Raw genomic sequence first — 25,319 nt, 5'->3', positions numbered from 1 at the left:
GCTGTGCTCTCAGTCCGAGGCTGGATAAAGTTCAACTTTACTCCTCTGAAGCATCTTGTGATTTGGCGCTGTATAAATAAACTGAATTTCATTCATATATGTTTGAACCAGCTGCTGTCAGCATTAATATTTGCAGATGCAGATTATGACGTCCCCAGAGCTTTTATTAATGACATCATCAGCCGTTTGTCTTTCATGATGTAATTGCTTAAAGAAAAAGAATGTGAAACCCAGTGTGCACAAGGACTCTTACTTTCTGTGAATACTCTGAATCTGGATGTCCTTGTCTTACCGAATGTTAGCTAAGAGCTGCCTAATGTTTGATGAACTGCAACTTAAGGCTAATGCTAGAAACTAGCTAACATTAGCATTCAACTGTAGACATTAGACACAATCTAATTCAAACATCTGCAAATAAGACAGTAATCTGTCTTCAAGTTAAATAGCAACTTCCATTGATGTACTACAGTGTCTTAAGCCCCCTTCACACATAGTGCGAAGTTTGGTTGAATATGACAAAACAGTGTGAAACAGTTTGAATTAGCGCACCACAAAACATTGCACTGACGGGCAGACGTGCATGAGGGCTCGTACACGCAACGGTGTCTTTTGAGCAGGAACACAGTGCGAGGTGAACCACATCTTGCCACTGATGTGGAATAAATAAAAACTAAAAACCAGCTGGTACCTGTGGAACCACATCGTGCCGCTGATGTGCAATAAATAATAATAAAAAAAACATATCACCCACGGGATTCATACCTGCACTTTACTGATTGCCAGCCCGAAACTTTATCACTGAGCTACTGTCACTGGATTATAAATGGTGTGGGGAAAATGCCTAAAATCAACAAAGAGATAGATGTATTTTAAAAAAACCATACACCATAAAAAACACAGCATTTTATATTGAATCCCTCTTATCAAGCAGACAATACAAATATGATCAATCTGTTCCTTTGTAGATGACCCATGGTCACAGACGTACAGTCATGAAATGACATGAATGAAAAGCAGTTCACTCTTCTCATGTCCACATCTCCTGGCATGTGCCCAGCTTGTCCGCACACCTGTCCTGCCCAACACACGTGTCTTGTGGACAGCGCGCCGGAACTGACACTGCATCATATGGAACCGAGCTCACATGGGTGATGTGAAAATCAGATTATCCGCTCCGTGTTCTGATGTGACAGTCCGTTTCAACCTAGGGGCAACCTGTCAGTGGGCTGTAGCGAGGGAGCGTGCACGCTGCAGCCCACAGCATATATCACCACAGCAGTATACGAGGGCTGTCAATAAAGTAACGGTCCTTTTTATTTTTTTCAAAAACTATATGGATTTCATTCATATGTTTTTACGTCAGACATGCTTGAACCCTCGTGCGCATGCGTGAGTTTTTCCACGCCTGTCGGTGACGTCATTCGCCTGTGAGCACTCCTTGTGGGAGGAGTCGTCCAGCCCCTCGTCGGAATTCCTTTGTCTGAGAAGTTGCTGAGAGACTGGCACGTTGTTTGATCAAAATGTTTTCTAAACCTGTGAGACACATCGAAGTGGACATGGTTCGAAAAATTAAGCTGGTTTTCAGTGAAAATTTTAACGGCTGATGAGAGATTTTGAGGTGATTCTGTCACTTTAAGGACTTCCCACGGTGCGAGACGTCGTGCAGCACTCTCAGGCGGCGTCATCAGCCTGTTTCAAGCTGAAAACCTCCACATTTCAGGCTCTATTGATCCAGGACGTCGTGAGAGAACAGAGACGTTTCAGAAGAAGTCGGTTTCAGCATTTTATCCGGATATTCCACTGTTAAAGGAGATTTTTTTAATGAAAGACGTGCGGACGGAAAAACTCACGCATGCGCACGAGGGTTCAAGCATGTCTGACGTAAAAACATATGAATGAAATCCATATAGTTTTTGAAAAAAATTAAAAGGACCTATACTTTATTGACAGACCTCGTATGTTTTTATTTACAACCCCACTTCCATTGAAGTTGAGACGTTGTGATGAATGTAAATAAAAACAGAATACAATGATTTTCAAATCCTCTTCAACCTATATTCAATTGAATACACCACAAAGACAAGATATTTAATAAAAGAGAAAAATAACTGGTGCAACACAGAAATAAGTGGCAGACAATTTAATAAAAAGCAAAAATGTATGTACATTTTTACATTTACAATTTTTCTGTGTTGCACCAGTTATTTTTCTCTTTTACAAATTAGTCCTATCTGGTTGCACCAAATTTGTTTGTGCTATACAGAAGCACAGTGAACTCTTTGTTTTTGCTCTACAAGATATTTAATGTTCAAACTGATAAACTTTATTGTTTTTGTGTAAATATTTGCTCATTTTGAAATGGATGCCTGCAACACATTTCAAAAAAGCTGGTACAGTGGTATGTTTCCCACTGTGTTACATCACCTTTCCTTCTAACAACACTCAATAAGCGTTTGGGAACTGAGGACACTAATTGTTGAAGCTTTGTAGGTGGAATTCTTTCCCATTCTTGCATCCCCAAAAGTCTCAGCCGTTCACAAGCAAAGATGGGGTGAGGATCACCACTTTGTGAACAAATGTGTGAAAAATAGTCCAACAGTTTAAGAACAATGTTTCTCAACATTCGGTTGCAAGGAATTTAGGGATTCCATCATCTACAGTCCATAATATAATCAGAAGATTCAGAGAATCTGGAGAACTTTCTACACATAAGCTGCAAGGCCAAAAACCAACATTGAATGGCCGTGACCTTCGATCCCTCAGGCGGCACTGCATTAAAAACCAACATCATTGTGTAAAGGATCTTACCTTGTGGGCTCGGGAACACTTCAGAAAACCATTGTTATATGGCTGGGGGGGCCTGGCTGCCGGTTTTGTTTGTCTTTTTGTTTTCCTCCCAGGTGGCGTGCATTTGGGACTGAGTGGCTGTGTTGCTGAGGCTGTCAGGACCTCACCCTGATCACCTGCGACTCGTCAGGACTCACAGCTGAGGTGCATCTGGATGGATTGGAGCATGTTGGCATTTAAGACTGGAGTGCACAGTGTGTATTTGCCAGAGACTCGACCTTGTGACCAGACAGGTGAGATCGTCGTCTTGGGAGCCATCTCATCAGCAGCGGACGCTGAGAATGTCCAGGTTTGATGCACGGTCTGTGAAAGAGGAGGGGGTGAGGTCTCACGCTCGTCAGCACACTTCCTGAGGTACGTTAGATTTTGTGACTAACAGTTATACAGTCAGTAAATGTGGTGTCCCTCACACCTTATTGTATTGAGCTGTATGTTAGTCATGTATCAGCTTCCACTGCGGTGGTGATTTGTGAACGGGATGTTCCATGCCTGCAGGTTGGAAGCTGATCAGTAATCAAGCCAGGAAGTGTTTGCTGTTTGTACACCTTTAAGTGTTCTGTGTGTAGAGTGTGGACTCACATAATGGTTCCTTCTTTCACAGACTCGGTTGTTGCGGCCACCTGGGGGGTGTCGGCGGGGTCCTTGGGTCCGAAACAGCTTCTGGCTCCGGACCATTAGCGCTGCTGGGAGCGCACCACGCCAGGCCGCACCTTTCTGTTATTACATTTTCACTGTTATGTATTAAATTCAGTTAGCCTTTGTACCGTGCTCTGCTTATTTCATACTGGGTCCTTCAAACGCTGGTCGGTTCTCCGAGCTGCGTCCGACACATAACAACCATTGTCAGTTAACACAGTTCATCGCTACATCTACAAGTGCAAGTTAAAACTCTACCATGCAAAAGCCATACATCAACAACATCCAGAAACGCCACCGCCTTCTCTGGGCCCGAGCTTATTTGAAATGGACAGACGCAAAGTGGAAAAGTGTGCTGTGGTCTGATGAGTCCACATTTCAAATTGTTTTTGGAAATCATGGACGTCGTGTCCTCAATCAATCAATCAATTTTTTTATATAGCGCCAAATCACAACAAACAGTTGCCCCAAGGCGCTTTATATTGTAAGGCAAGGCCATACAATAATTATGTAAAACCCCAACGGTCAAAACGACCCCCTGTGAGCAAGCACTTGGCTACAGTGGGAAGGAAAAACTCCCTTTTAACAGGAAGAAACCTCCAGCAGAACCAGGCTCAGGGAGGGGCAGTCCTCTGCTGGGACTGGTTGGGGCTGAGGGAGAGAACCAAGAAAAAGACATGCTGTGGAGGGGAGCAGAGATCGATCACTAATGATTAAATGCAGAGTGGTGCATACAGAGCAAAAAGAGAAAGAAACAGTGCATCATGGGAACCCCCCAGCAGTCTACGTCTATAGCAGCATAACTAAGGGATGGTTCAGGGTCACCCGATCCAGCCCTAACTATAAGCTTTAGCAAAAAGGAAAGTTTTAAGCCTAATCTTAAAAGTAGAGAGGGTGTCTGTCTCCCTGATCTGAATTGGGAGCTGGTTCCACAGGAGAGGAGCCTGAAAGCTGAAGGCTCTGCCTCCCATTCTACTCTTACAAACCCTAGGAACTACAAGTAAGCCTGCAGTCTGAGAGCGAAGCGCTCTATTGGGGTGATATGGTACTACGAGGTCCCTAAGATAAGATGGGACCTGATTATTCAAAACCTTATAAGTAAGAAGAAGAATTTTAAATTCTATTCTAGAATTAACAGGAAGCCAATGAAGAGAGGCCAATATGGGTGAGATATGCTCTCTCCTTCTAGTCCCCGTCAGTACTCTAGCTGCAGCATTTTGAATTAACTGAAGGCTTTTTAGGGAACTTTTAGGACAACCTGATAATAATGAATTACAATAGTCCAGCCTAGAGGAAATAAATGCATGAATTAGTTTTTCAGCATCACTCTGAGACAAGACCTTTCTGATTTTAGAGATATTGCGTAAATGCAAAAAAGCAGTCCTACATATTTGTTTAATATGCGCTTTGAATGACATATCCTGATCAAAAATGACTCCAAGATTTCTCACAGTATTACTAGAGGTCAGGGTAATGCCATCCAGAGTAAGGATCTGGTTAGACACCATGTTTCTAAGATTTGTGGGGCCAAGTACAATAACTTCAGTTTTATCTGAGTTTAAAAGCAGGAAATTAGAGGTCATCCATGTCTTTATGTCTGTAAGACAATCCTGCAGTTTAGCTAATTGGTGTGTGTCCTCTGGCTTCATGGATAGATAAAGCTGGGTATCATCTGCGTAACAATGAAAATTTAAGCAATACCGTCTAATAATACTGCCTAAGGGAAGCATGTATAAAGTAAATAAAATTGGTCCTAGCACAGAACCTTGTGGAACTCCATAATTAACTTTAGTCTGTGAAGAAGATTCCCCATTTACATGAACAAATTGTAATCTATTAGACAAATATGATTCAAACCACAGCAGCGCAGTGCCTTTAATACCTATGGCATGCTCTAATGTCTGTAATAAAATTTTATGGTCAACAGTATCAAAAGCAGCACTGAGGTCTAACAGAACAAGCACAGAGATGAGTCCACTGTCCGAGGCCATAAGAAGATCATTTGTAACCTTCACTAATGCTGTTTCTGTACTATGATGAATTCTAAAACCTGACTGAAACTCTTCAAATAGACCATTCCTCTGCAGATGATCAGTTAGCTGTTTTACAACTACCCTTTCAAGAATTTTTGAGAGAAAAGGAAGGTTGGAGATTGGCCTATAATTAGCTAAGATAGCTGGGTCAAGTGATGGCTTTTTAAGTAATGGTTTAATTACTGCCACCTTAAAGGCCTGTGGTACATAGCCAACTAATAAAGATAGATTGATCATATTTAAGATCGAAGCATTAAATAATGGTAGGGCTTCCTTGAGCAGCCTGGTAGGAATGGGGTCTAATAACATGTTGATGGTTTGGATGAAGTAACTAATGAGAATAACTCAGACAGAACAATCGGAGAGAAAGAGTCTAACCAAATACCGGCATCACTGAAAGCAGCCAAAGATAACGATACGTCTTTGGGATGGTTATGAGTAATTTTTTCTCTAATAGTTAAAATTTTGTTAGCAAAGAAAGTCATGAAGTCATTACTAGTTAAAGTTAATGGAATACTCAGCTCAATAGAGCTCTGACTCTTTGTCAGCCTGGCTACAGTGCTGAAAAGAAACCTGGGGTTGTTCTTATTTTCTTCAATTAGTGATGAGTAGAAAGATGTCCTAGCTTTACGGAGGGCTTTTTTATAGAGCAACAGACTCTTTTTCCAGGCTAAGTGAAGATCTTCTAAATTAGTGAGACGCCATTTCCTCTCCAACTTACGGGTTATCTGCTTTAAGCTACGAGTTTGTGAGTTATACCATGGAGTCAGACACTTCTGATTTAAAGCTCTCTTTTTCAGAGGAGCTACAGCATCCAAAGTTGTCTTCAATGAGGATGTAAAACTATTGACGAGATACTCTATCTCCCTTACAGAGTTTAGGTAGCTACTCTGCACTGTGTTGGTATATGGCATTAGAGAACATAAAGGAATCATATCCTTAAACCTAGTTACAGCGCTTTCTGAAAGACTTCTAGTGTAATGAAACTTATTCCCCACTGCTGGGTAGTCCATCAGAGTAAATGTAAATGTTATCCTGTAAATGTAAATGTAAATGTAAATGTAAATGTCTTTTTCCTCTTTTGTCCTCTGGACAAAAGAGGAAAAAGACCATCCTGATTGTTACCAGCGCAAAGTTCAAAGCCAGCATCTGTGATGGTATGGGGGTGTGTTAGTGCCCATGACATGGACAACTTACACATCTGTGATGGCACCATCAATGCTGAAAGGTACATCCAAGTTTTGGAGCAACACATGCTGCCATCCAAGCAACGTCTTTTTCAGGGACGTCCCTGTTTATTTCAGCAAGACAATGCCAAGCCACATTCTGCACGTGTTCCAACAGCGTGGCTTCATAGTAAAAGAGTGCGGGTACTAGACTGGCCTGCCTGCAGTCCAGACCTGTCGCCCAGTGAAAATGTGTGGCGCATTATGAAGCACAAAATATGACAACGGAGACCCCGGACTGTTGAACAACTGAAGTTGTACATCAAGCAAGAATGGGAAAGAATTTCACCTACAAAGCTTCAACAATTAGTGTCCTCAGTTCCCAAACGCTTATTGAGTGTTGTTAGAAGGAAAGGTGATGTAACACAGTGGGAAACATACCACTGTACCAGCTTTTTTGAAACCTGTTGCAGACATCCATTTCAAAATGAGCAAATATTTGCACAAAAACAATAAAGTTTATCAGTTTGAACATTAAATATATTGTCTTTGTGGTGTATTCAATTTATTATAGGTTGAAGAGGATTTGAAAATCATTGTATTCTGTTTTTATTTACATTTCACACAACATCCCAACTTCATTGGAATTGGGGTTGTATGTCCACATGATGACAGCAAACAGACACACGTGCGTCACAGTGGGCAGTTGTTAGTCCATGTCCGTCCAAACACAGTACGTGCTGTTTACCTGGGATGTCCAGAAGGGCCACACTAAAATATGAAATAGAGCAAAATGAACCAGACTGACTCCAAATAATATACAGGACGATTTTACACATTTTGCACACAGTTCCTGCTTCATGCGCACTTCGGCCAAACTGCACTATGTGTGAAGGGGCCCTTATGGGTGTGCACCACACACTGGACTACAACGCTACTGCAATGATTGGAGTGACACAGACAGATGAGATGTTCAACTAATCTTCAAAAATCAGTGAGAAATACCTTATGGGAAATACACTGTAATATATATATATATATATATATATATATATATATATATATATATATATATATATATATATATATATATATATATATATATATCAACCACCCCAAACTTGTACTTGTTTCTACCTCTCCTGGAGGTCCATGTCTTAATTAGGGGATGTCAGGAGGACATCAGTAGGACCTTTGACATTAACAAGTTGGGGAGGTGATGGTGTGGTCGTTACGTGTTGGGCTGTCAAACCCAAACCCCAGCCAGAGCAGACAATCACTAATGGTCCTTGAGGAAGGTCCTTCATCCTCGAGTTTCTCCTGGTGTGTAGTGAGCGCCTTGTATGGCAGCACCATGACATCGGTGTGTGTGTGTGTGTGTGTGTGTGTGTGTGTGAATGTGAGGCATCATTATAAAGCACGTTTAGCTTCTGATTCAGACAGAAAAGCGCTATACAAATCCAGTCCTTTCCATTTAATTTTTATGCTATGACTCAACTGAATTAAGCTTATTTTCACAGCTATTTGTGTGTATTCCACTTTCGTAAAAATTCAAAGGTCAAGACGAGGCTCTCACAAGACTGGTCCCAGGAACTTTAACTTTGGCTGTGAGGTAGAAACAAAATCAACATGTCTGACAGTGGTCGGTGGTATAAAGGATAAATGTTTGAACATTACAATCAGCATCACAGGTTTTTTACAGGATGGTACCAACTCAGATTGGGGACAGTTATGCTGTGCTGATAATGGTTGGCTTGTTCTTCTGGGCTTCTTTTATGCTGCGCTTCCTGGTACTGTATGCAGTGCTGCCACCAGTGGTAGAACCAGTGTGCTGCATCCTGCACCATAGTAGCAAAAACCTGTAGAAGGTCCCTGATTTTTCATCAAATATGAATCTGAAGGTAAACAATGCTGATCCTGATTTATCCTGGAAAATGAATGCTGTCATTAAACAAAGAATTATGTCAGATTGCATCATAGTGAATCATTCTGTAATAAAAACGATTGTTCCTGAATCATATTTAGATAAGACTTTATTGATCTCACAGTGGAGAAATTCACATGTTACGTCAGCTCTTACAAAAACACACAAGATGGGTGCAAATAGAGGAAAATGTGCAAGGGTAAGCAATAATAAAAATACTTGTAACAATACAATAAAATAAGAAAATGAGGTAGAATATATATATATATATATATATATATATATATATATATATATATATATATATATATATATATATATGTATTGTGTTGTTTTCTCATGCATTTGTGTGATGCAGAAAGCAAAACTGGCCCTGTGTCTCATTAACAGCCTCGTTCTTCTGTGTCTGACAGAAGCCAAATGTCAAAAGCAGCAGCACAATATGAAGAGCTTTGAACGACCTGAGACAACACAACATGTAGACCATGTAGAAGGTGACAGGTTTGAAGCCAGTCTGGCATTTAGATTTCATATCACTTTGGCTGTAACGGGGAACATAGACTTGTGTTTGCAGCAGCAGCACAGAGTTCAAGACAAACTACCCAAATATGATTCAACCTTAACTCTGGAGATACCATCAGAATAAGGAACACTACCAACCTGCTTCAATTTCCTCAGGTGTTTTCTTCTTCTTTGGTTTTGTCGTCTCAACCACTTCAGCAGGTTCGTCTGACAGCAGAGCATCCTGTCCATCCTCCTGTCCCACATCCCGAACCAGATCTTCCACAGCAGTCTGGCTTCCGGAGAGTTTATCATCCCGTCCCTGAGCATCGACTGACACACAGTACAGTGCGACACTGACCAGGATGACAAGTATCACAGCCCTCATTTCTCCACGAAGAGCCAGTAAGTCTGATGGGATTTACTCCAGGAAGCAGCCAAATGTGGAAAACTTTGCAGACATCGATATCTCAGTGTGCAGATACTCGGCTGTGATCAGGTCAGAAGAGATTCTCTGAAGGCATGGATGGTGCTGAGCAAAATGCTGAGTTCTGGAGCGTTTTGTCCAGTCTGGTGGAGCAGCAGCAAGCAGAGAGGAAGAAAATGTAACGGGCTGCAAACTGAAGCAGCCTTGTGGCCGCGCCAGGGCAGGAAAAACCTATGTCTGGAATGGATTTTAGCAGCAGATCAACACACCTCCTTGCCTCCTCCTGCTCCTCCTCCTCTCCCACATTCTCCTTCAGTCACATCTCTCCCTCATGGCCCTTCACCCCCTTTTCTCCTCACTCCTCCCTGTGCAAAGGGGAGGAGCAGCTGCCACATATGACATTCCGTGGAGGAGAGGCGTAAGAGTCAACTTTTAAGAAGACATTTTCCTCTGGTTTGGTTTGTAGAACGTGAGGTTGAGGGACGGCATGCAGTCAGAGTGTAACTCACAAGGATTAGGGTTCAGCGTGGAGATGGAATGATAGGAAACAATTCAGAGACAGACTTTCAAAACAACTTGGGGCTCCATAATATTTCTGAATAGAAATCCTTATAACAGAAAAGGGCAGAAATGTTTGACTGTAGATGGCAGTGAACATGACCAGCCAATGCCACCGCTTCATGGTTAGTAGTTAAACTTTGCTATTTTAAAGCTGTATTAAATCTGAGACACCACTAAGAGTTAAAACATTCAAAGCCAGAATTTGGCTCCATCACATGAAAAACAAAAAATGGGCCAGAGTCCCAAACAGGCTCAAAGTTGTAACCTGTCAAGAAATGGCCAGATTTTTCAGAGACTGGAACTCAAATACACACTGAGACACGACTGGAAATCCAATTTGAGAACTTAAACATTTTGATGCATGTTTCAGTTTTTGTTTGAGGACTCTCCCTTGAATAGGAGATGAGCTATGGCCCAAAAGATGAACATGCTAATGTTTCTCTCCAGCTACCTCACCGACAGGCCGCGGTATGTCAGGCTGAGGGACACCACGTCTGACACTGTGATCAGCAGCACCGGAGCACCCCAGGGCAGGGTGCTGGCCCCTCTTCTCTTCACCCTCGGACTTCTGCTCCAACTCTGAGCTGTGTCACATCCAGATGTTCACAGATGACACAGACGTTGGGTGCATCAGGGATGACAGAGAGGATGAGGACAGGAGCCCAGTGAAGGACTTTGCTGCCTGGTGCCACACTCTAAAACATGCATCTGTGTTTAGTTATGTCCACTTGCTCCGTCTCTTTAACATAAAGAACTCTTACAAGTTTTGGATGTTGAACTCAACGTGTAAAGTTGAGTGGACATAACTAAACACAGCCAGGGGCGTAAGACTGGGGGGTAAAGAGCATGGGGGGGGGGTCCACAAAAAACTGGCATTAAATACATTTTTATGTTGCATGTTATTAATGTCCATACAATTCATGTTGTAAAAGAATATAATTAGAATGAATGTATAAATGTTGCAAAACATAATTCCATTCTAACAATAATATTGAAAGATCTCTGAGGGCCCTTCCACCCCTGTACAGTTGTACAATGGTTTAGTCCAGGTGCACAGGTTGCACTCTGCCACACACACACACACACACACACACACACACACACACACACACACACACACACACACACACACACACACACACACACACACACACACATCTGAAACGGGATCTGACAGAAAGTGGAGGTGTTTCATAGAGCTGAAACAACTAATCGATTTAATCGATTATTAAAATAGTTATCAACTAATTTAGTCATTGATTAGTTGTTAAATTACTTTGTTTTGCTGCAAATGTTTCGTTTCTTCCATATAAATCAACCGTTTCTGCAGTGCGGCTTTGCTTTGAACCTTGAACCAATCAAAGCACTGATTCGCAGATTGAAGCAGTACTTCAACCTGGTGCTTTGTTGATTCAGCGTTTTATTTCGCTTAATCAGAATTTTTCCCCACTAAAACTCCAAAGAGCATATGTCTGTGATTAATATTTACCTTTTTATGTTAATCTGACCTATTATGTTCTTCTGAAACAGTTGATAGATGTATTTTATAACTTAAAAACGGGACCAATGCTAACGCATTAGCATGTCTATGGCATTTTCAATGTTAAAGTTAGCATTAAGCTGTTGCAGCTGTCAGCACATTTGTTTTCTGTATAATAATTCATGGCTCAGCATTTGTTGTCGTAAAAGAGTCAAATATATTACAAATTGTAATATTTTTAATTTATTTTTTATTTGTATATTAGTAATAATATCAACAACAATAATAGTAATAATAACCAGTAATGCTACAATATAATTTTAGAAAAGAAACAAAAGAACCTGATTAAACACAACAGAAAAGATAAATCCAACTAACAATCAGCATATAGAAATAAATGTTTCCTGTGAACACAGTTACTCTTAAACCTTCACTTCATCCCTGTTTTATTTAAGTTTAATGACAATTTGTTTCAGTCAAACCACATCTAAAATATATATTTTTACACAAGAAAAAAATTAAATGCCGTAAACTGCACATTTGCGTCTTTTTTCATGAAAATGTGTTTTTAAAGATCACATATTACACTTTCGTCAGGCCTTTAAAATACTTTTGTGGACTCTTGCTGTAATATGTTGTCAGTGGTTGAGATAGTTGCTGTCGGCATCTAAACCTGATGGAAATCTCTCTCTGGTGTGTCGGTGATGTATGTATGTGCAAATAAAACTAAACACTACTCCAGGTATGTTTTTGACCAGAATATAACATAACTTTGTTACAAGGTCAAACGCTGATGTTGCGTGATAAAGGCCTTTTAATAATAACTCACTTAAAGAAATAATGGCAAAACTCACATGTAAGTAAAAAAAACCGAAACGATTAATTGAAAAAATAATCGACCGATGAACTGATTAGTAAAATAATCTTAGTTGCAGCCCTAGTGTTTAGACTGAAATAAAATATGTCTTTCCTAAAAAAAAAATCAAAGTCCGGATTTCAAAAAAGAAGAGAAAAAAGGACAGGGAAAGAAAACTAAATGAGGGAAAGCAGCTGCTAACCAAATTCTTTGAAAAGAGGTGATCTTGAAAGCGAGTTATATTGAGTTGGGGGTTCCTGTGCATTTTAACAGACAGGAATGCACCAAATGGCACCATTTTTCTAGAAAATGGGGTCTCTTCAATATGGCGAATGCCTAGGGCCCAGAATTTGGTGCTACACCCCTGAACACAGCTGCATGTTTTAGAGTGCACACAAACCATCTGCAGCTCAACAGGAGCTGGTCACTGACTTTGGGAAGTCCAGACCAAGTCCGTGACCAGTTCTGATCCAGGGAGCTGAGGTGGAGACTGTGGATTCCTACAAGTACCTCAGACTGTGGCTGGACAGCAAACTGGACTGGACAACCCACACCAACCAACTGTACAGGAAGGGACAGAGCAGGCTGGACTTTCTGAGGAGACTGCGGTGGTTTAACATCTGCAGGAAACTCCTGTGGATGTTCTACCAGTCCATAGTAGCCAGTGTCCTCTTTTACACTGTGGTGTGCTGTTGGGGGAGGCAGCACATCCAAAAGGACACATCCAGGCTGGACAAACTGATCAGGCGGGCTGGCTCTGTGGTTGGCATGAAGCTGGACTCTCTGGTGACGGTGGCAGAGAAGAGAACACTGGACAAACTGCTGGACATTATGGACGATGCCAGTCAGCCTCTGCACACCATCATCAGCAACCAGAGGAACCTCTTCAGACACAGACTGATCCTTCCCAAATGCAGGACCAACAGACTGAAAAACTCCTCACTCAGGGGGAGGAGGAGGAACAGGAAGACAGAGGACGGGAAGGAGAGCAACAGTAGGAGCCAGTTAACCAGCAGCAAGCAGTATGTCTGGTATTTATATTGCAAACTGTTTTTTTAACTTTCACTTTTGATACTCTGTGTGCTTCTTACCCTGTGTGCTGCTATACAATGCTGCTGGAACTTCAATTTCCCTGAGGGACTCTTCCCAAGGGATCAATAAAGTTCTGTCTAATCTAATCTAATGGCACCAGTGATGTAGCTAAGAAGATCACTCATGTCCTCATGAGAAGATGTTACAGAAGTGCAGACGTTTGTAACCTCACAGACCGAACGACAAAGCATTTAATCTTTCTTCATGTCTCTCTTAAACTTTTGACTTTACATGCAAAAAGCAGTGTTTTTATTGTAGTATACCTCAGCTGGTCATCACATTAAGTGATGTCAGATGTTTGGATCAAAGTATTTATCCCAAAGTGAGCACAATGAGTCATGCTGTGAAGTCAACAGGACATTCCATTCTGCGTGGTCATCTTGCTTTCATCAGATGAGAGCAGACTAAAGATGAGATTTATTTATGATTAATATCTGTTCAGACACTGAGCACATTTGCTGTTTGTGGCTTTAAATTTAGAAATCATTTGATGCCACCTGTCACTCACATCATCTGTTTTTTAATAAGACCATGTGCAGAATAAAGAGGTGGGGGGGGGTCTTTTTTCATATTGTTGACTCATTTCCCCTGAAACATTCCCTATTTAGGGTGTGTGTGTGTGTGTGTGTGTGTGTGTGTGTGTGTGTGTGTGTGGTGTGTGTGTGTGTGTGTGTGTGTGTGTGTGTGTGTGTGTGTGTGTGTGTGTGTGTGTGTGTGTGTGTGTGTGTGTGTGTGTGTGTATGTCTTTAGCCTTGATCTCCTTTTTTAAACACTTTTATCCTGGTCATGTACTTTTCTTTCCTTCCATCTGCTCCAAGTATTTAAGTGGTGATTTTAAACTGAGTTCCTTTGTTTGGAAAAAGGCTTATCAAAAGTAAAAATAAAATCAAATAAAGCAATAAACAGTAAAAGTTTAGAAATCCCACCAATAACTGATAACTGTTCATTTGGTGTGCTGTCTGAGAGAATTTGCTTTTTAAATATCATTTTTCTGAGGTTTGTGCTTGTTTTTGGTGTGAGATTAAGGATTTGCTTTAAGGAAAATATGTTCCATGAAGATTAGTCGGCTTTTAATCTGTTCCTCATTTGTCCTTGTAATGGAAAGAGATTTCAGTGTTCAGAATCTTTGGCCCGCTCTATAGACATCTGAGGATATGAGTATGCACTAAATGACATACAGATGTGCTTGTGTGTGCACGCTGTGTGTGTTAGTGTGTTGGCTGTGATAAATCTTCAACATGTTGTTGTTGTTATGTTATTTCACAATTATCCAATGGCTTTAATAAAGCCTGACTGATACGGATTTTCAGGTCAATACCGATACAGAAATTAGGGAGTAAAACACGTACGATACCGATATCTCATAAAATGTAAGACTAATGCTAAAATACCCTCGGCCGTATGAGCATAAAAACAGGAAACAGAATGTGATCTTTTGACCTCTTAACATATGTCCATGTTAGCCATCTTTGAACTTGTCCAAGGTCTGTGTCCCAAGAATGTTCCCTGTTCATTTGAAGACTCTGGCAGGAACAGGACTGGAATTTTGCTGAGCACAGACAGACAGACAGACGGACGGACAGACGGACAGACAGGCAGACAGATGGACAGACAGATGAACGGACGGACGGACAGACGGACAGACAGACGGACGGACAGACAGACGGACAGACAGACAGACAGACGGACGGACAGACGGACAGACAGACAGACAGACAGACGGACAGATGGACAGACAGACAGACAGACAGATGGACGGACGGACAGATGGACAGACAGACTGATGGACAGATGGACAGACAGACAGATGGACGGACAGACAGATGGACAGACAGACAGATGGACAGATGGACACAGAATCTTTACAATAAAAATGCAAATCAATCAATCAATCAACTTTTTTCTTATATAGCGCCAAATCACAACAAACAGTTGCCCCAAGGCGCTCCATATTGCAAGGCAAGGCCATACAATAACCATGAAAAACCCCAACGGTCAAAACGACCCCCTATGAGCAAGCACTTGGCCACAGTGGGAAGGAAAAACTCCCTTTTAACAGGAAGAAACCTCCAGCAGAACCAGGCTCAGGGAGGGGCAGTCTTCTGCTGGGACTGGTTGGGGCTGAGGGAGAGAACCAGGAAAAAGACATGCTGTGGAGGGGAGCAGAGATCGATCACTAATGATTAAATGCAGAGTGGTGCATACAGAGCAAAAAGAGAAAGAAACAGTGCATCATGGGAACCCCCCCACAGTCTACGTCTAAAGCAACATAACCAAGGGATGGTCCAGGGTCACCCGATCCAGCCCTAACTATAAGCCTTAGCGAAAAGGAAAGTTTTGATTCCTGACAGTTCAAACCCTTGTGATAAAGAGGCTTAATGTTTTACAGTTTAAACATTAATAACTATAAATATAACCAACTACACTCATCCTGGTTCAGTCCAAAGGGTGATGGCGTCTCTACTCCAAGTTTAACTGTTGGAATCAGCTGAGGCTGCTGAACCTGAATAATCCTTATGGCGTGTTTGTTCGAGGTCAACGTGGCCTGTGGTTTAGCAGTTCAGGGGTTAAACATCTTTCTCAAGACTGACAATTTAACACTCAGGGATCAAACCCACAAACCTCCAGTGTGGAAGATCCACCTGAGCTCTGCAGACCTTAGCAGTACATACTCATACGATTTATGGTGACATAAAAACGAGCTGGAAAACCCGCTGGGATCTGCCCACTGGGCGGTGGTGAAGTTGTTTGTTGCAGAAGGCCCACCGGATGAAGATGTGCATGGACACCACATCGGTCAGGACAAGTCCTATCAGTCCTGACTTCTTCTGTGCCAAATGCTGTGTGGTTTATTTCAAACCCTGTGCTGTTTGTTTTGAACCATATTTGGTGTAGAACCCTGTTTCAAATCTTTCTGTTGTATTCTGAGCCCTGTCTCGTCCCTTGTGTCAAACCCAGCATCTTTTGTTTTCAGCTACATCAGATGCTCAAGCTGTCTTGAACACTGTTTCACACGTCTTATCTCCTGTTTTTTGTTCCTTTCTTTCTGTGTCTGTGATCTTGTGTTAACTGCTAAAATCAGCCCAGAACAGCTCCACATCAAGCCTCACTCTGCCCTCTAATGGCTGCTTATGGGATACAGTAGGTTAACCTCACAGGTCACTAATGCTGCGTTAGTCATGGGTTTGGTCCAAACCTCCCACACTCGGTCCCTTAAAGTGTGGGTTTTCAGTTCACAGCATCCATTCAAGATGTCACATTTTTTAAACACAATCTAAAGAAACAAGGCTGCAATGAGTGAGTGCTGCAACTGTGGATCACTTCCAAAAAATATATATATCTTTATTTCTTCTGCAGCTTACAGTCACTGTGATACAACTTTTAACTTTGTGTTATGTCTGCAAAATTGCTCTTTTGCGCACGCCCGTTCTGTGTTCCTGCACAGCTCTGTGCTCCTTCCATTGCTTCACTGGCGTTATTTCTTCCGTGGCTTTAAACACACAGCCACTTTGACACTGTGATCCAACTTTGAACTTTGTGTTCATCCATTACTGACTGCAAAATCACTCTTTTGTGAGCTGGCGTTGTGCCAAAATGCTCGTTTTGAGCGAGTTATTGCGTCCGCGCGCACACACAGCAGAGCTAAATCTGATCCATTAACAACATATTCAGTCTATCGTAGACATACTTTTACAGATAGGAATGAACATGCAACTGTTTCACCAAAGTATTAAAACATTAAAAATAGTTACCTTTAAGTCTCTCTCTTGCTCCATGAGCAACAGGAGAGAGAGGGAAAAAGCCCATCCTAGATATACCGTGTAGCTGGAAATTATGTCATTTTATGTCTTTGTACATTCAGTCAGTGTTGCCAATTTAGTAACTTTGTGACTATATTTAGTCACTGTTTGAAGAAGTCATTGTTTATATATGCATACATACGACGAAATATGTCCTCACAATCTAACCACTAGGGGCAGTGTGCAGCCACAGTCTGACACCTGGGGACCAACTCCAGATGTAGAGATGCTGCCTTGCTCAAGGGCAGAGAAAGGAGCAGACCCTGAATAAAGACCTTCCCTTGTGACCAGCTGGGTCGCCTGGGTGAGGGTGTATAATGTTTAAAAAACCGCAAACACTCCGTGACCCCAGGTAATATCACTGATGATGTGTCCACTTTGCATCAAATTGATGTATGTTACAAGATTCCACACAAACCGGTGTTGCTCTCTCTCTCTGTCTGAAAGCCAAGTGTGTATGTCTGTGCATGTGTGTAACTGGGGAGAGTTGACATTTGCTGTGTGGTATGTTTATGTATTTTGGGTCAAATGGATCCTCATGGGTAACACACGGGATACATCTCATGATGTCATAAATCTGGTCACGTGGGTTTTTTGACTGCCACAGTTGTCAGAAAGCAAAAGCCATATCCGTAGCCGTACAAGAATGGCGGAAGTCATCAGTGCTTTACACTTATGGTAACAACAACATGACACTCTTTGTGTAAAGTGTAAAGTGTACTGTGTTTGACTTCTGCCATTGTCTCTGTGTTGTGTGTAAAAATAAAGCACCTCATTGTGTCAGGGTGCAGAAAAGACAAAAGCTCTGGTCTTTGTTCTTCCACACAGCTCACCACAATAACAATGTCAGACTCTGTAGTTTTCTCTGGGCCCCTCCCCAATCAGACCGGGAGTGACATGTTTAGCCGCATGTTCTCCTTGAATTGCTGGCTGTCTGAGTGGTGTCCAAAAAATGAGGTGGGCTTCATAGATAATTGGCAAAGCTTCTGGGGAAAACCTGGTCTTGTTAGGAGAGACGGCATCCATCCCACTTTGGATGGAGCAGCTCTCATTTCTAGAAATCTGGCCAATTTTCTTAAATCCTCCAAACCGTGACTATCCAGGGTTGGGACCAGGAAGCAGAGTTGTAGTCTTACACACCTCTCTGCAGCTTCTCTCCCCCTGCCATCCCCTCATTACCCCATCCCCGTAGAGACGGTGCCTGCTCCCAGACTACCAATAACCAGCAAAAATCTATTTAAGCATAAAAATTCAAAAATAAAAAATAATATAGCACCTTCAACTGCACCACAGACTAAAACAGTTAAATGTGGTCTATTAAACATTAGGTCTCTCTCTTCTAAGTCCCTGTTGGTAAATGATATAATAATTGATCAACATATTGATTTATTCTGCCTTACAGAAACCTGGTTACAGCAGGATGAATATGTTAGTTTAAATGAGTCAACACCCCCGAGTCACACTAACTGTCAGAATGCTCGTAGCACGGGCCGGGGCGGAGGATTAGCAGCAATCTTCCATTCCAGCTTATTAATTAATCAAAAACCCAGACAGAGCTTTAATTCATTTGAAAGCTTGTCTCTTAGTCTTGTCCATCCAAATTGGAAGTCCCAAAAACCAGTTTTATTTGTTATTATCTATCGTCCACCTGGTCGTTACTGTGAGTTTCTCTGTGAATTTTCAGACCTTTTGTCTGACTTAGTGCTTAGCTCAGATAAGATAATTATAGTGGGCGATTTTAACATCCACACAGATGCTGAGAATGACAGCCTCAACACTGCATTTAATCTATTATTAGACTCTATTGGCTTTGCTCAAAAAGTAAATGAGTCCACCCACCACTTTAATCATATCTTAGATCTTGTTCTGACTTATGGTATGGAAATTGAAGACTTAACAGTATTCCCTGAAAACTCCCTTCTGTCTGATCATTTCTTAATAACATTTACATTTACTCTGATGGACTACCCTGCAGTGGGGAATAAGTTTCATTACACTAGAAGTCTTTCAGAAAGCGCTGTAACTAGGTTTAAGGATATGATTCCTTCTTTATGTTCTCTAATGCCATATACCAACACAGTGCAGAGTAGCTACCTAAACTCTGTAAGTGAGATAGAGTATCTCATCAATAGTTTTACATCCTCATTGAAGACAACTTTGGATGCTGTAGCTCCTCTGAAAAAGAGAGCTTTAAATCAGAAGTGCCTTAAAGCAGATAACCCATAAGTTGGAGAGGAAATGGCGTCTCACTAATTTAGAAGATCTTCACTTAGCCTGGAAAAAGAGTCTGTTGCTCTATAAAAAAGCCCTCCGTAAAGCTAGGACATCTTTCTACTCATCACTAATTGAAGAAAATAAGAACAACCCCAGGTTTCTTTTCAGCACTGTAGCCAGGCTGACAAAGAGTCAGAGCTCTGTTGAGCTGAGTATTCCATTAACTTTAACTAGTAATGACTTCATGACTTTCTTTGCTAACAAAATTTAACTATTAGAGAAAAAAATTACTCATAACCATCCCAAAGACGTATCGTTATCTTTGGCTGCTTTCAGTGATGCCGGTATTTGGTTAGACTCTTTCTCTCCGATTGTTCTGTCTGAGTTATTTTCATTAGTTACTTCATCCAAACCATCAACATGTTTATTAGACCCCATTCCTACCAGGCTGCTGAAGGAAGCCCTACCATTATTTAGTGCTTCGATCTTAAATATGATCAATCTATCTTTATTAGTTGGCTATGTACCACAGGCTTTTAAGGTGGCAGTAATTAAACCATTACTTAAAAAGCCATCACTTGACCCAGCTATCTTAGCTAATTATAGGCCAATCTCCAACCTTCCTTTCTCTCAAAAATTCTTGAAAGGGTAGTTGTAAAACAGCTAACTGATCATCTGCAGAGGAATGGTCTATTTGAAGAGTTTCAGTCAGGTTTTAGAATTCATCATAGTACAGAAACAGCATTAGTGAAGGTTACAAATGATCTTCTTATGGCCTCGGACAATGGACTCGTCTCTGTGCTTGTTCTGTTAGACCTCAGTGCTGCTTTTGATACTGTTGACCATAAAATTTTATTACAGAGATTAGAGCATGCCATAGGTATTAAAGGCACTGCGCTGCGGTGGTTTGAATCATATTTGTCTAATAGATTACAATTTGTTCATGTAAATGGGGAATCTTCTTCACAGACTAAAGTTAATTATGGAGTTCCACAAGGTTCTGTGCTAGGACCAATTTTATTCACTTTATACATGCTTCCCTTAGGTAGTATTATTAGACGGTATTGCTTAAATTTTCATTGTTACGCAGATGATACCCAGCTTTATCTATCCATGAAGCCAGAGGACACACACCAATTAGCTAAACTGCAGGATTGTCTTACAGACATAAAGACATGGATGACCTCTAATTTCCTGCTTTTAAACTCAGATAAAACTGAAGTTATTGTACTTGGCCTCACAGATCTTAGAAACATGGTTGTCTAACCAGATCCTTACTCTGGATGGCATTACCCTGACCTCTAGTAATACTGTGAGAAATCTTGGAGTCATTTTTGATCAGGATATGTCATTCAAAGCGCATATTAAACAAATATGTAGGACTGCTTTTTTGCATTTACACAATATCTCTAAAATCAGAAAGGTCTTGTCTCAGAGTGATGCTGAAAAACTAATTCATGCATTTATTTCCTCTAGGCTGGACTATTGTAATTCATTATTATCAGGTTGTCCTAAAAGTTCCCTAAAAAGCCTTCAGTTAATTCAAAATGCTGCAGCTAGAGTACTGACGGGGACTAGAAGGAGAGAGCATATTTCACTCATATTGGCCTCTCTTCATTGGCTCCCTGTTAATTCTAATTAACATTTAATTAGAATTCTAATTCTGTTTGCAGAGGATAGATATTCTAGAATTAAATCTAGAATAGAATTTAAAATTCTTCTTCTTACTTATAAGGTTTTGAATAATCAGGTCCCATCTTATCTTAGGGACCTCGTAGTACCATATCACCCCAATAGAGCGCTTCGCTCTCAGACTGCAGGCTTACTTGTAGTTCCTAGGGTTTGTAAGAGTAGAATGGGAGGCAGAGCCTTCAGCTTTCAGGCTCCTCTCCTGTGGAACCAGCTCCCAATTCAGATCAGGGAGACAGACACCCTCTCTACTTTAAGATTAGGCTTAAAACTTTCCTTTTTGCTAAAGCTTATAGTTAGGGCTGGATCGGGTGACCCTGAACCATCCCTTAGTTATGCTGCTATAGACGTAGACTGCTGGGGGGTTCCCATGATGCACTGTTTCTTTCTCTTTTTGCTCTGTATGCACCACTCTGCATTTAATCATTAGTGATCGATCTCTGCTCCCCTCCACAGCATGTCTTTTTCCTGGTTCTCTCCCTCAGCCCCAACCAGTCCCAGCAGAAGACTGCCCCTCCCTGAGCCTGGTTCTGCTGGAGGTTTCTTCCTGTTAAAAGGGAGTTTTTCCTTCCCACTGTCACCAAGTGCTTGCTCACAGGGGGTCGTTTTGACCGTTGGGGTTTTGAATTAACTGAAGGCTTTTCAGGGAACTTTTAGGACAACCTGATAATAATGAATTACAATAGTCCAGCCTAGAGGAAATAAATGCATGAATTAGAACAACAAAGTAAAACAAAAAACAACAATGTAAACAGCAGACTTGTTGACATGTTTATTTCCTGTGGCAACAGGCTCACTGTGACTTTAAACATGTTGGGAGCTAAAACCCCAAACGCGCCGGCAGCCTGAAAATGTTTATCTGTGATTAATAGTTTACATGTGGACAGAAAACGATAAACAGGAAGTGAGGACAAAGTCAAAGTTTGTGTTGATTTAGTTATTTATCAAGACAATATTCTACTTTTTCCTCATTGACTTAAAGGTGACGTCAACATTTCACTTTTGAACTCAACTGTATAATTTCTGAGGATGAGTGGAAAGATACCAGGAACAAAACACAAACTTGATGTGTCTGTAACGGAGTTAAAGCGACTCCACTCATGATTTTCCACACAGTCCACATCTCTCCGTATCTTCGCCGTGAATTTAAGCCTGATTCTCACCGTTGTGCTTAAAGTGTAAAGTTGAGACTGGTACCCTCACACATTGCATTTGCTCAAAAGTACAACATTTCTGGCAGATGATCGGACAGGAACTGAACAAAATATTCTCAATCAATCTGAACTGCAAGCCTCTGTTTCTGTTGCTCAGGTTAACTGATCCTATTGTCACGGACAGATTTCATAAGAAACTGTACCGAATGCTCACTTTTTGTACAGAAAGTGTTGGCTTATTAATTGGTTTTCAGACCAGATTCCCAATAGGACACGATGGCTTCAGACTGTTTTCAGTTACGTTTCCCTGGACTGTCTCACCTGCTGACTGCACCACAAGCATGATGTCTTCCATAAGACTTGGGAACTTTTCATGACATACATGGGACTGGAAATTTCATCCATTGTTAAAAGAGCATTTGTATATGTATGAAATTAAAACTGTCACCATCTGTAGGGGCCACTGTTTGTCTGTTTGTTGGTTGGTTGGTTTATCACCGTATTTATTCTATTATTTCTTTATTGCCTCTTTGTATGAGAGTGTGTATAAAATGACAAAGGCAATAAACATTTTTTGAAGAAAAAAAGTTTAATTTTTCCAGTTCTTTTGCTGATTAATTTGGGTATCTGGCAACTACTGACACAAAAACTCTGAAAAACACAACCCTGTCCCTGGACTTGGTCTTGACTCCTCATTACAGTGGCAGTGCAGGGGCACAGCCAGAGAAGTGAGGGGTTGAAAGCAATCCCCACCCAGTTTGTGTGAAGGGCCACTTGTGAAGACATTTTATATACGAGGTCTGTGATAAAAGTAACGGACCTTATTATTTTTTTCAAAAACCATATGGATTTGAATCACGTGTGATTACATCAGACATGCTTGAACCCTCGTGGGCATGCGAGAGTTTCTTCACGCCTGTCAGTTACGTCATTCTCCTGTGGGCAGTCTTTGAGTGAGGAGTCGTCCACCCTCTCGTCGTTTTTTCATTGTTTAGGAATGGCTCAGAGACTGTTGCTTTGTTTGATCAAAATTTTTTCAAAACTGTAAGGCACAACTGAGTGGACACCATTCGATAAATTCAGCTGGTTTTCAGTAAAAATTTTAACAGCTGATGAGAGATTTTGGTCTGGTAGTGTCACTTTAAGGACGGCCCACGGCACCTGACGGCGATCTGCGCTTCAAGGCGGCAGCATCTCGCCATTTCAAGTTGAAAACTTCCACATTTCAGGCTCTGTTGACGCAGTAAGTCATCAGAGAACAGAGAACTTTCAGAAGAAGTCGGCATGAGGAGTTTATTCGGACATTCCATTGTTAACAGACATTTTGTAATGAAAGAACGTGCGGGCAGAGTCGCATGTCGGGCCGGGCCCGACCGCGGGGGGTCGCGACAGGAAAAACACCTCCGTTGGAAACCTTAACGGGCAAGTTGGAACATGCCCAAGCTGTTAAACAATTTCTCAGTTACTCACTTGTTGAAAGCCATCAAAAGCCGCCTGAATTCTACAAATGGTTTTCAACACGGAGGTGTTTTTCCTGTCGCGGCGCACACAGATTCACCAAGTCGTTTCCGTGACGACTCGGCGAATCTGTGTGTGCGCACGTTTTTCATTTCAAAATGTCCTTAAACAGTGGAATGTCCACATAAAGTCCTCATGCCGGCCTCTTCTGAATCTTCTCTGTTCTCTCACGATGTCCTGGGTGAATTAAGCCTTAAATTAGGATGTTTTCAGCTCGAAACAGGCCAACGACGGCGCCTGGAAGCGCTGCGCGACGTCCTGCTCCGTGGGAAGTCTTTACACTGACAGAAACACCCCATAATCTCTCATCAGCCGTTAAACTTTTCACCGAAAACCAGCTTAATTTCTCGAATAGTGTCCACTCGGATATTCCTCACAGGTCCAGAAAAATTTTTGATAAAGCAACGCGCGCCGTCTCGAGCAGCGTGTGAAACAAAGGAATTCAGCCGAGAGGGCGGGACCACATCTCACTCAAGGCCTGCCCACAGGCAAATGACGTCACCGACATGCGTGAAAAAACTCACGCATGTGCACGAGGGTTCAAGCTTGTCTGATGTAAAAACATATGAATCAAATCCTTTTTATTTTTTGAAAAAAATAAAAAAGGACCACTTTTTTCATCACAGACCTCGTATACCAGCAATAACCACAACAATCATAATAACAATGAGAAATAATGTATTTTTAAAAACTAAAACATTGTTAAATCACTGAATGTCCTGGTTTTACTACTACAATTTTACACTACATGGAACTGATGAGTTAGAAAATAGATTTCATTTTTTTCAAAAATAAATAAATCAATCAATAAGAATGTGAAGAAGTTGCTTATGTCAGCCTTTTGTAAGAAATCTAGTTTTGCATTTAAGACAGACTTTATGAGCTTCTGGAGGCATTATGAACACTGGATTGAACAAACTAAACCAGTTCACGCGACTCAGTGGCTATTACCACGTTATACACTACGGCAATTACATCATCACCAGTCTTCCGTTAAATACAGACAAAAGACATCAAATAACCACAGTCTTTGCAGTTTACACATCGCATTGATTTAAATTGCGATTTCAGCTAAGATTTGATCAATCGTTCAACCCCACCTCTCACCCAGTGGCCACTGGTACAGGTGGGTTTACAAAATGAATGGATTGATATGGGATCACTAGAAATACTCAAAAAACACAAAATGAAGCTACTGTTTCAAACATTGTTTCAAACATTCATTACCTTGCTCAAAACAATAAATGAAATAACTTACTTAAAATTAAATTATTCACTATTTTGAAATGCTCAAAACATTAAATGTCACAATTGCTTCAAAAATTGTTTAACATTCTAAAGTTGTTATCTCAGAAAGTGATTTTCTGTTTAGAAATGCTCAAAGCAGTAAATGAAGCCACTGCTCCAAAACTGTAGCTCCT

General features: G+C 41.2%; 1 protein-coding gene across 1 annotated transcript in view; it reads right to left on the bottom strand.

Moving 5' to 3' along the window:
• The window catches only part of aebp1 (AE binding protein 1), a 37,013-nt gene extending 27,135 nt beyond the window's left edge, over positions 1-9,878 (bottom strand). The window contains exon 1 of the mRNA XM_034192270.1: positions 9,267-9,878. Coding sequence (XP_034048161.1) covers positions 9,267-9,495 — 229 coding nt within the window. The 5' untranslated portion in view covers positions 9,496-9,878. The remainder of the gene's footprint in view (positions 1-9,266) is intronic.
• Positions 9,879-25,319: the final 15,441 nt, after the last annotated feature.

Source organism: Thalassophryne amazonica, chromosome 17 (genome assembly GCF_902500255.1).
Source record: "Thalassophryne amazonica chromosome 17, fThaAma1.1, whole genome shotgun sequence".
NCBI lineage: Eukaryota > Metazoa > Chordata > Actinopteri > Batrachoidiformes > Batrachoididae > Thalassophryne > Thalassophryne amazonica.
This window is presented reverse-complemented; position numbering and strand designations above follow the sequence as displayed.